A 12344-nucleotide genomic window follows, 5' to 3' on the forward strand; every position below is an offset into this window, starting at 1 on the left:
TAAATGGAAAAAAAACAACAAACATCGAAAAAAACAACCATGAAAATTTAAAAAAAATAAAATTAAAAAATACCAAAAAAAAAAAAAAAAAAAAACCAGACTAGAAAATAAGTAAAAAAAAAAAAAAAAACAGTCCGTCTGTACTTACATCACGTCTACCCGCCCGCACTTGGCCTTGCTGCTCCTGCCGTTCCTCCGGTGGTGGTGGCGTGATGGAGGATGAGCTCTGAAAATTAAACCAAAAAAATTAATCACATGTGTTTATTTTTTCAAATCCATACGGAAGCATAGTACTCACTTCTTCTGCCTCTTGCCCTGTCCCGGGGACATATTCTTCACCAGATGAAGACATGCTGCAATAAAAAAAAAAAGAGACATAAGTACATAGAAATGTATTGAAATTTCAGCCAGACATTAGGTTTTTCATACTTACATTGGTGCAGCTTGTGCTGTGTGTCCACTAGTGAGCAATCCTTAAAGTATTGTGGAATCCCAGTGCCCACACCATTTTATCACCTTGGTTCAATTTTGTTTTTTTACTGTCTAGACCAAATTTCAGTCATGTTTATGTAAAAAACGCATGCGCATAAAAACGCAAGACCATGCGCAAGTATTGCGCTCCCATAGGCTCCAATGTGGTGTTTTTGCGCATTCCGTGCGCATTCCGTGCGCATGCGTTGTTTTAACGAGACAGGGCGGAACCAAAAATGCAACATGTTGCGTCTGACGCGCCTGGCGCAAAAGACAAAAAAACGCATGCGCACGAAAGCGCAAATATGCGCAAGACCATGCGCACATCATGTAAAATATAGGTGCGCAGTGCGCATGCGCACTGGTGCGCCCGATGCGCTGCGCACAAAAGCGCTAATGTGAAACCAGCCTAAGAGAGAGATTTTACGGTGAGTACACAAAAATCCTTTTTATTTTCATTATGATGTAAAAAAAATAACATTTATAAAAACAAAGTATACATGGTACAGTATATGTGGTAAAATACCATACTATTTTTTATTTTTTTTGTATCGGTATGTGTCCAGTGTACTCTTTGTCGTGCCTATTAGAAATGTAATAAACACTGAGGAAAAAAACTCATAAATCAATCAAGTTTATTAGATATATTTAAAACCAACATTCAAAGATTTTTCTAAAAAATGTGCAAATATAAATGTGCATATGAGCCAAGAAGTTGGGCCAACCACAAAAAGATATTAGAGATCTTAATAGAACAGGTAGCACGGGCCTAACTGCACCTAGAAATGCCCTAAAATGGCCCTGCCTGTCCACGGAGGTTGGCACCCTAATTAATATGATATGGCACCCCTGCTCACCCATGAATTTCCCTTAATTGCCCTAGAAATGGTATTAGACACCAGGAAAATGCCAATACATGTACAGCTAAAGAGATGACATATCAAATATCTTTCATTATTAAAAATGACATTGTAATATCGAAATACTAGATCACACAGGTGTGCCAAGTGGATGGGAGCTGAAGTATGTTGTCACAATAATATGACCAGCCAAAAGCAAACCGTATAAGTAGGTCAAAAATTGAAGACAACCCCCCTCTCGGCTCATAGCGGTATGGTTTTAGACCAAATATTTAATGACCCATAGTATATGATCGGTAATCCCACAGAATAATTAAAATATTTAGTTTGGTGATGATTGCGTCATCCTGACACCTTTCCACCCACTGATGGGTTTTGGGGTTCATCGGGGGAATCCTTTAGAGGAGATAAAACCATGCCACAATGCGCACGCTGAGCTCCAATAGCTGTGCAACGTGTTGTTTGAGTGTTTGGTTTTAATATATTTAATAAAAAAAAAAAGTTTTCTCAGTGTTTTATTGCTCCTGGGCCCCTTTTTTCCCCCATTTTGATTTGAATTGTTTCTTGGAGTGCCTAGTAGCCAAGCAGTACAATATTGTCTCACCGGTTTTAGTTAATAGTAAAGCGAACGTGATTTCATAATCTGCTGACCCATGCACATTTAAAAAAAAAAACAAAAATCTAACTACAAGCTAATGGGGGAAAAAAAAAAACCTGTCCTGGAGTACCGCAATGGGTCTGTCCACACCCCCTGGCCTGTGTGTTTGTTGCTGCCAGGCTGATAATCACTTGTGATGTTTTATATAGCGTCTTGCTGATCATAAAATGCTGTATATTGAAACTAATGAGCAAAGAAGAGCTTGGAGTCACGGGACACTAATGGCTCAGAGACTGATACAGTTTATGAAGCTCGGCTGGGCTCTTGCTTCATGAGATTACCAGTTGCCAGAGCCTGAAATATTGAAATGCCTCACAGAAAAGCAGAATAGCTTTGCTAACTTACATTAGAATCCATTGATTTCTGACCTCGCCTGTTGTGATCTATCTCTTGACATGAAATAGATAGACTCATGTATAGTACTGCAGGATGATTTCTGGTCATGAGTTCAATTTGCTGAAAGCATTGGACGTGAGATTTCAAGGCTTGTGGCCCATCAGTCATATTGTATTGTCAGGTTTTATTTTTTCACTACTCATTCCTGCTGGTTCCAGTTATACAGCAGGAGATGCACTCATTGTATTTCCATGTATCCTTAGAACACTTTAGGCCTAAAATGTTGAAAGATCTTACTTAAAAGGACTCTTCGTTGCACTTGCAATATTAGCCTATATTTTCCTGGACTTTGAGTCTCATCTAAAACTTCAGCTTCTTCCCACACAGAAAGGCCAAGTGTGAAATCACCCTAAGGCCACGTTCACATGTTCAGTATTTGGTCAGTATTTTACATCAGTATTTGTAAGCCAAAACTAGGAGTGGGTGATAAATACAGAAGTGGTGACGTGTGTCGATTATACTTTTCATTTTTTTTGTTCCTTTCCTGGTTTTGGCTTACAAATACTGATATAATATACTGAACATGTGAACGTGGCCTAAAGCATCCACTTAGCATGGCTTCTATTAAAGACCTCAGAGAAAAGCCTGCTGCAACAGAGTGTTCCCCTGGCACTGTCTGGCAGGTATCCTAATGCAAATGATGTTCCGCTCTGAAAGGGGAACTGTATAGCAAACATTCTGAATCTCCATTGTCCGACATTAGAATCTAAGCTACACGTCTTAAAGGGAGTGTGTCATAGGATAATTATCTATTGATGAAAGTATCTTTTTTTTTTATTTTAAACGTATATTTTTTTTTACAATTGTTGATAATTTGATTATTTTTATTTTTACATGCCATTTTATTAAAGTCTTGATGTCATGGTTAGGACATGGTTAATGTCCTGTTCTGACAGGGTTAACATTGCCGGCCTCTCTTTGGATCTGGGAGGGGTATTTATGCTCACTCCATACTGGCATTCTCTGTCAGTTATACTGCTATTCTGGTGTGTCTGACCCCTGGTGTGCGTGTACTCTGCATTGTTTGTTTGCTTCCCGTGTATGACCCGGCTTGTTCCTTCACTCTGTACTCCGTCTCTCGTTTTTGGTACCATTGTCTTTTCTGGTTCTGACCTCCTGGCTTGGCTATCGTTACTCCGTTACAGTTTACCCCTATTGTACCGTCTAATACCTGTTCTGGTTTTCTGATCTATTGCTACGTCCTGACTATTCTTTCTGTCTAAGCCCTTTGGTACTGTCCTGCTATCTCGTGCTTTGACCCGGCTTGATCTGGTGTATGTCTCTGTCTATGCTCCTTGGTAACATTGTCCTGTAGTTACCCTTCTAGGAGTTTCCCTGCAGCTCCTAGCTCTGTGGAGCTTAGGCCACGCCCCCAGCAGTCACGTGATTCAGGTCCTGGAGCATGCATTGTCACCTCTGCTGCTCGCTCCGCAGGTATCTTTGTGCACAGTCTTTGTACTCAGGACACGCGCCCTGGCTCAGTGAGCAAGTGCAGTGCGGTGTTCCTGACACTTGACTCTTGCGGTTTTCACTCCATTACTGACCCTAGTCATAGGATAACCCTTCTTGTTCTGTAGAGATCCTCTTTCTGCGGTCACTACCTACTCTGTAGAGATTACTTTTCTGCAGTCACTTCCTGTTTTGTAGACCTAAAGGAAGTAGAATTTATGGTATTTCATATCCACTGGTTACACTGCCCTAAGTGGTGTATAGAATTGGGTCCTGTCTGGTAAAGGGTATTATATCCAAAATGTTATTCCTGTACCTACTGCACTGTAATCTTAGTGGATATGAAATACTCATAAAAAATCCTATTTAAGGTCTCTTTGTGCCTTCTGGTGTACAGTTCCTTTCTTTTATCTGCTACAGTCTTACAGGAGCTCAGTGATTAGTCCAAAGAAAGTTGCACCCTTACAAAGCTACACTATTTTTTAAGTGTGTGCCGACTACCCATGATTTCACTTTCTATTCTGTAGAAATACCTTTTCAGCAGTCGCTTCTTGCTTTATAGCGATCACCTCTATGCAGTCACTTCCTGTTCTGTAGAGGTCACTTCTTGTTCTGTAGAGGTCACTTCTCAGCAGTAGCTTCTTGCTCTATAGCGATCACCTCTATGCAATCACTTCCTGTTCTGTAGAGATCACCTATCAGCAGTCTTTCTGTTCTGTAGAGATTATTTCTCAGCAGTCGCTTCCTGTTCTGTAGAGATCTGTTGAGTTCATTTTCTGGTCCACCAGTTGTGAGTTCTCCTGCCAGGCTCCCTCTGGTGGTAACAGGAGGTAGTGAGGCTGGTTTAATCAGTGGAGATCTACCACCTGATGAGGATGACGATTGGACCTCAGGAATCTCAGACTGGATTTAAGACAGCCGACGCCCTATTCTGGTGCTGGTGATTCCTTCTGCTTGTCAGGTCTTGGTTTTCAGCTCTGTTCCAGTCATCTAAAGCTAAGTTTTCTCTGCTAATGTTCACACTTGATTTTGTTGGTCTATTCAGTTTTTTGTGTGGTCAGCCAGCCCCGGCTGGGACTGTGCCGAATTTCCACTCTTATTTATCTGCATTTGCCAATTTGCTTTTTGTCCCTTATTAGATTGGCCTCTTTTTGTTCTGTCTCAGAATATTTCAGAGTGCTGATATAGTGGGAGAAGTCTAGTGACTTCACGGTTAATTTTGCTATCAGAAGTGTTGGACATTATTTTTGTAGGGTTTTCTGCAGGTTGCAGATAGGATAGGAAAGGAAAGACACTATCTAGTTAGTTTGGGCCCCATCGTTTGCTCAGCCTATTTTCCTGCCTGTGTTTGTGCTTTCATCTTGTTTCACCGTCAATACATGTGTGGGGGCTGTCTTTCCTTTGGGGTCTGCTCTGGGGCAGTTAGTTTTCCCTTTTCTTGCTTTAGGCTTATTTAGTTCTCCGGCTGTGACGAACCGTCTAGGATCATCGTAGGTACGCTCCACGGCTGCTGCTAGTTGTGTGGTTAGGATCAGGGATCTGCAATCTGCATAGTTACCAACCTTTCTTGTTTTCTGAGACTTGGCTTGTTTTGCCTTTTTCTCCTCGGTGACCCTTTCATAAGAGATCCCTTCTCAGCAGTCGCTTCTTGCTCTATAGCGATCACCTCTATGCAGTCACTTTCTGTTCTGTAGAGATCATTTCTCAGCAGTCGCTTCCTGTTCTGTAGAGATCACTTCCTGCTCTGTAGAGATCATTTCCTGTACAGTGATCTGTAGAGATCACTTCTCTGCAATCATTTCAGTTTCATCATAGGCCAGATGATGATAAAAGGTTCGGTATCATCCACTTTAGGGTAAATTTAATGATTTTAATTTTTTTTTATCAATCTTTGCTAAAGAAGAAACGATAAAAGATGCAAACTACATATTTTTTTTTTCTTCGTGCTTGTGATTATTAATTCTGATGTTTCCCTTTCTAGGTTTACAACACCAGAATCCGGGCCGAGTCTCTGATCACGCAGCCAATTAGTAGAATCCGAGCTGAGATGAGGAAGCAGGTTCTGGGCGCGTGTCCTACAGGTATAATGTAATAACCGAACAGTTAACACATAAGATCTTATATTGACTAATGCCGCAAGGGTAGTGTAAAGCAAATGATACATTTGTAATGGCACTGTATTTTATTTTTTTAGAAATTTGAGCTGAATTAGAATTGTTTTTTTAGAACTTACAAACTGTCAGCGTCCACTGTGTTAGTCACCAGCTGCAGACATTTCTATATACCCGCCTGCCATTGCTGTAACGCTAGTTATAGCTGCCATTAACGTGTGTCTGGCTGTATACCACTATTTGCAGTTTCCCATTTTACACAATAAGTATTTTTCCTCCTACAGGTAAAGTCTTCTGCCTCTACACGGAGGACTTTGCCCAAAGTGACATGAAAACCTTCCTGACTCCAAAAGTGGAAGAGTCAAACCTGACTTCAATGGTTCTGTTTCTGAAGAGGATGGACATAGCCGGCCTGGGCCACTGTGAATTCATCAACAGACCTGGTATGTGTCTGAGAAGATTTAAAATCTGCATATAAAAGAGGGATAAATGTATGATCGCCGGGTGACCGATTGTTGGGACCTCCACAATTGCAAGAACAGGAGTCTCAACGTCCCCTGTGTTAGTCGAGCATTAGTGAACATGTGCAACCATTGCTCTATTCACTCTGCAGTGGTGCTGGTCGCACATGCTCTCTGTATCTCCATTCACAAAAGGAAACTTTGGGCCCCCTGTTCTTGTGCTCTTCAGGAGTCTCATCATGACCTCAGGGATTATACATATTGTCATCTATTCTGTGGAAAGGTAAAGAGCGTTTATGGGATGACTCCTTTTTTTTTATAGAGGTTTTTCATACCACCCCACTACCTCCTGGCTTCCTGCCTGCCTGGGGAGTGGCATGCTCATGACTGACAGTTTGTTCCAGTGGCAAGGCTGCACTTCTGGCCTGAACTGTGTGCTCTTCTAATTTACTAGCGGAGTCAGCTTTACCTCTGTAGCATCGGAGGAATGTAGGGGTACAGAGGCAAAGTAAATGTCTCCGTAATGTAGGACCGCAACGGGGGTCAAACTAGTGCCTGGAGCCAGGAGATGTTTACAGCTCGTTCGGCTCCCTCAACTTACTGCTATGGGCGTTCTGCACGCAAACAAGCATGTGCCCTCACCTATATTCAGAATACCCATTGCAGTCAATGGTGAGAGACCTGATGGGGGGATCATGGGGGGGCCCCCCCCTCCGTTCTGGAAGTAGGTGCAGATCACAGACATGGGACCTGTATCTATCAGACATTAATGGCATATCCTATCTTCTGCCATAAATGTCTGTCGTGGGACAAACCCTTTAGGAAAAAAAATACTTATGTATGTGTGTATAAGTTTTCATATATTGTATATGAGGCAGATTTATCAGTCATAGGTGACCTGCTTTTTTCCCATTTCTAAGTATCCTGTCTTCACCTCTGATCAGTTTTGGTTTCTTCTTAGATGCCACCTTAAATTTATATATTATGAAGGCAATATAATTTAGGTGTGGTTGGACATAAGTTATATTTGCATACCTCTGCATTTCTTCTTATTAGAGAGGACCGTGCACCAAATTTTTCATGTTGAACTGGACACATATGTGATAGTAGCTGCAGAGCAAACTAAAGATATGACATTCTGCTCTCCTCACAGAGTGATGATGTGCTGGAGCACAGCAGACCTGAGTGTGATTAACAAACAGCTTTCACTTCTCATCTCCAGCAGTCAGTGTGGGAGGAGGGACAGTGTTGCAGTGATGAGTCTCACAGTAACATAGCAAGGCCGAAAAAAGACACTTGTCCATCCAGTTCAGCCTATATTCCATCAGAATCAATCCCCAGATCTACGTCCTTCTAAAGAACCTAATAACTGTAAGATACAATATTGTTACGCTCCAGGAAGACATCCAGGCCTCTCTTGAATTCTTCGACTGAGTTCGCCATCACCACCTCCTCAGGCAGGGAATTCCAGATTCTCACTGCCCTAACAGTAAAGAACCCTCTTCTATGTTGGTGGAAAAACCTTCTCTCCTCCAGACGCAGAGAATGCCCCCTTGTGACCGTCACCTTCCTTGGTATAAACAGATCCTCGGAGAGATATTTGTATTGTCCCCTTATATACTTATACATGGTTATTAGATCGCCCCTCAGTCATTTTTTTTTCTAGAGTAAATAATCCTAATTTTGCTAATCTCTCTGGGTATTGTAGTTCCCCCATCCCCTTTATTAATTTTGTTGCCCTCCTTAGTACTCGCTCTAGTTCCATTACATCCTTTCTGAGCACCGGTGCCCAAAACTGTACACAGTGCTCCATGTACGGCCTAACCAGGGATTTTTACAGAGACCGTATAATGCTCATTCCAAACACTTCTAGTAGCTCTCCTCTCATAGTACTGCCAGCTCTGTCAATCATAAGCAGGCATTCACATACGAGGCAAAAAAAAAAAAGAACAAACCCATGATATAGCTTAGAACAGACTCTGTGTGCGACATGGTGACAGCCTGCTCTAATCACTGCAGACTGATTACATGTTTCGGGGCACCGCAGCCCTGAGTGTACTTGCTTAACAGCTTTCATCGCCAGCAGTCAGTGTGGTGGTAGGGGCAGTACAGCACAGTTGGCAGCACTAGACTTGCTTTCGAAATGTTAATGTGTATTTGGTCCTGCCAATAAAGCTCATTTGAATTTGAGAGGAGAGCTACTAGAAGTGTTTGTAATGAAAGTAAACTTCTGCAGCACTGCCTTTCCCCCATACTGACTGCTAGAAATGAAAGCTTCTAATCACACTCGGGTCTGCTGTGCTCCAGCACGTCATCACCGTGACTGTGAAGAGGGCAGAATGTTTGGGCTCAATGTGTGTGACAACGTAGAACAGTCTATACTCGCATCCTGCAGCGGCGCCGTCCCACAAATGTCGGTGTTGCTTTTCTCCGTGGTTGATGTGACTCTGTTGCGGCATCAAATTGCTGCAGCCAGTCGGTGGCATGTTTACGCGCACTGCTAATCAGGAAGAAGAGTCCTTATGAACTTACTTTTGACGCTTATCGACCTGTGTAAAAAAAAAAAAAAAAATCCTTTAAACAGAGCTCGCACGGGGTTTATTCTGCTGATGATCCGTCCCATCCTCAGCTGGTGTCTAACTGAAGCTCCAATTTTTTTAGCCAATGGGGTGGGGCGATGCAGTCTTTCTTTCTACCAGGCAAAATGGGAGAGGTTTCTGCTGCAGGCACTCATCTTAAAGCCAGACACGGCAAAATGAAGAGGGTGAGGGATGCATTGGCTGATCTGCAGAGTAGATTTCTTCATACATTTCTCAGTTTTTAATCATAAGCCAAAAACAAATAAGAGGAGGCGATTAATAGTGGAAGAGCGGGGATGTTTGTTCTTTATTTTTTGTGTACTATTCTAATAATGAAATCTGTGCAATAAATGACATTTTTCTTTGGTCCTTTATTTACTTTAGAGGTGTCCATCAGACCGTCCTGTATGTGACTTATGATGATAGACACTTCGACAATTAATTTTCTGGGCAGTGCCGCTTTGGCACCCTGTGAATAAGCCACATCCATTCTCTAAGCAAAAACATTCATTAGTAGAATATTGATCTTGTGCTGGAAAATTCCACCCACAAAGTAATGAAAGTACGTTCTCCACGGCCGTCACCTTCACTGCCGGCCGCCAGACTCCTCACCAATATGTTTTATGCTTCTAGCTCTTAAAGGGAGTCTGTCGCTCTCAAAACTTAAATTGAACTAATTATGTGACTTCGCCCACCATAAAGATCATGCGTGTGGTGTAGGTTTGAATAATTTTGCTTAAAACAGTTTTTTTACATGTAAAAGGGGGGGCTTTGGTGCACACTTGGCGTGGCTTAGGGCTTAGTGCACCATAATGCCCACCCAAACTACACTCCTCCACCCCTCCACTTAGTGTTTGACAGCGCTCGCTTTTGAGTGCTGCCCAATACAAATCCCCAACCCTGGATGCACTGACACTGCAGGGCACAAGATCAGACCGTTTCGGTGTGCAGGAGCATTCTCATCTCTCTCCTCTCTGCAGCGGTCTCTTGCTGCACACAATCACAAATTGATGACGAGGCAATGCAGACATGATGGCGAGATAAGCGTGTGTGCACACTGACACTGCAGGGGCTGAGTGTGTGCACACAGTGTCAGTTTTGCACCCTTTCATCTCTCTCCTGTCCGCATCGGGCGCCCGCCGCTTTGTGATCTTGTGTATAGTGAGTGGCACCTACATACAGGAGGAAGATGAGAGCGCACCCGCACAGACAGACACTGTGTGTGCTCTGTGCATCATCGTGGGAGCCTCCCAAGTGCCCACTTTTGGGCAGGGTTAGCGTCGATCCTACCAATTTTTGAGTTTTGGACTACGAGTCCCTGAAAAATCGGGACTATTGGCAAGTATGTTTTATAATAATAATACATTTTATTTCTATAGCGCCGACATATTCCGCAGCACTTTACATTTCAGAGTGGACTTGTACAGACGATAGACATTACAGCATAACAATAATCACATAGATCATAACAGATACCAAGAGGAATGAGGGCCCTGCTCGCAAGCTTACAGTCTATGAGGAAAGAGGTAGACACGAAAGGTGGGTGGTAACAGTTACCCTGATTGTATGGACCAGCCATAATGTTAAGTGTGTAACAGTACAGACACAGAGGGCTAATGGATGCATAAAGCATGTGGGAACATGATGAGGGGAACCTGGTTATGGTAAAAACTTTTGGCTGTGCCACACAGGGATAGATTAGGCTAATGTGTTGAGGCGATAGGCCAGTCTGAATAAATGCGTTTTCAGGGCACGCTTAAAATTGTGGGGATTGGGGACTAATTGTATTGACCTGGGAAGTGCATTCCAAAGAATTGGCGCAGCACGTGTATAGTCTTGGAGACGGGAATGGGAGGTGCTGATTATTGAGGATGCTAATCTCAGGTCATCAGCAGAACGGAGGGCGTGGGTATACTGAAACAAGGGAGGAGATGTAGGGTGGTGCTGAGCCATGGAGGGCTTTGTGGGTGAGGGTAATAACATGGTTTAACATGGTTCCAGCAACATGGAGTAAAAATAGATCTAGGAAGATGCGTGGCGTACTAAATCAGACTGGACATGCCTCGCTTGTAAATTATTAGGATTCCTGTGATTTCCTGCAGACAAAAACTATACACGAATCCTAGCACTATGGTGTAAAGGCCAAGGCTCTGAACCTTGACGTCGTCATAGCAGGACACTTGCAGCCATCACTAGGGGGCGATCACTACATACAGATTTATGAGGCTTCTATTAATTTCAATACGAAATATAAAAATCTACAGTATGTGCAACTAGCTCCCTCTGGTGGTGGCTGAATAAAGCCAAAATGATAGAAGTCAGAAATTCAGCCACTATTTATTTACTTATAAATTAGTTCGGCAGCACTTTACAGACCTTATCATCGCTGTCCCCATTGGGGCTCACAATCTAGATTCCCTATCAGTATGTCCTTGCAGTGCGTGAGGAAATCAGAGGAAACCTACGCCAACATTATCAGCAGACTGGAGACCTAATTCATAATTTTTTGCTTATATTGACGAACCCTCAAAAGAAAAAAAAGTGAACATTATATCAAATAGATTTTAAAAATGGTGCAAATGTTGAAAAGGCAAAAAAAAAAAAAATGGCACAAATGTAATGAATCGGACCCTTAGCAGACAGCAGCGGTACTGCCCCCTAGGGACCAGGGTGTAGAGCTGACTGAGTAGGGGCAGTTTTTCCAGGACGGAGCCGGTGGAAACCTTTCGGTGCGCTCTTTTCGTAATGTCGCTGCAGTTTATAGTTGTGATACTTGTGGTTTTCTGATGATGCATTTTCTAAATAAATCCTTTGGCGCTTTCTGAAGATTAATTGGGGTTAAGGTTTTGACGGGGAAATAAAATCACTTCGCGTCCTGTAAGTACAACTGTAGCGCAGTTAATTCCAGGTTGTAATTGAAATGAACAAAGCCAGAAAAGTTGTTACCCTGTTCAGGCTCCGTGACCCGCGGGAAAATGGATTGGACGTGCGAGCTCAAGGTCTCCCGATTGAATTCCTATGACCTTCATTACAAGCGCTCTTACATTAACACTTACTTTGCCACAGAGTCTTGGAACGACCTTTGTATTATGGTGCTGTACAATGGCACAATATGGAGGTATTACAGCTCTTGAGTTGTAGGAAGCCATAATACATCGTATATCGGAAGTTTATTGACTCATACTCTACTTACACATTATTTCTACGGGCAAATGCTTCCTTATCATGGTGCTGTTCAATGGCACCATATGGCGGCATTATTGCTCTGAGTTGTGAGGAGCCATAATACATCATCCATAGAAGTTTATTGACCCCCTACTCTACTTCCACATTGGTTTTTATGGGCAAACGGCTCTGTA

At 42.7% G+C, this 12344-nt stretch overlaps 1 protein-coding gene across 4 annotated transcripts in view; it reads left to right on the top strand.

Moving 5' to 3' along the window:
• The window catches only part of DHX32 (DEAH-box helicase 32 (putative)), a 98087-nt gene that overhangs the window by 66418 nt on the left and 19325 nt on the right, over window positions 1-12344 (top strand). For all 4 annotated transcript variants that reach the window (XM_073552761.1, XM_073552760.1, XM_073552763.1 and 1 more), the window contains 2 exons: window positions 5816-5915; window positions 6230-6388. In XM_073552761.1, the coding sequence (XP_073408862.1) occupies window positions 5816-5915; window positions 6230-6388 (259 nt within the window). The remainder of the gene's footprint in view (window positions 1-5815; window positions 5916-6229; window positions 6389-12344) is intronic.

The sequence above is a fragment of the Dendrobates tinctorius genome, unplaced genomic scaffold (genome assembly GCF_039654945.1).
Source record: "Dendrobates tinctorius isolate UK_male_01 unplaced genomic scaffold, ASM3965494v1 ptg000196l, whole genome shotgun sequence".
NCBI lineage: Eukaryota > Metazoa > Chordata > Amphibia > Anura > Dendrobatidae > Dendrobates > Dendrobates tinctorius.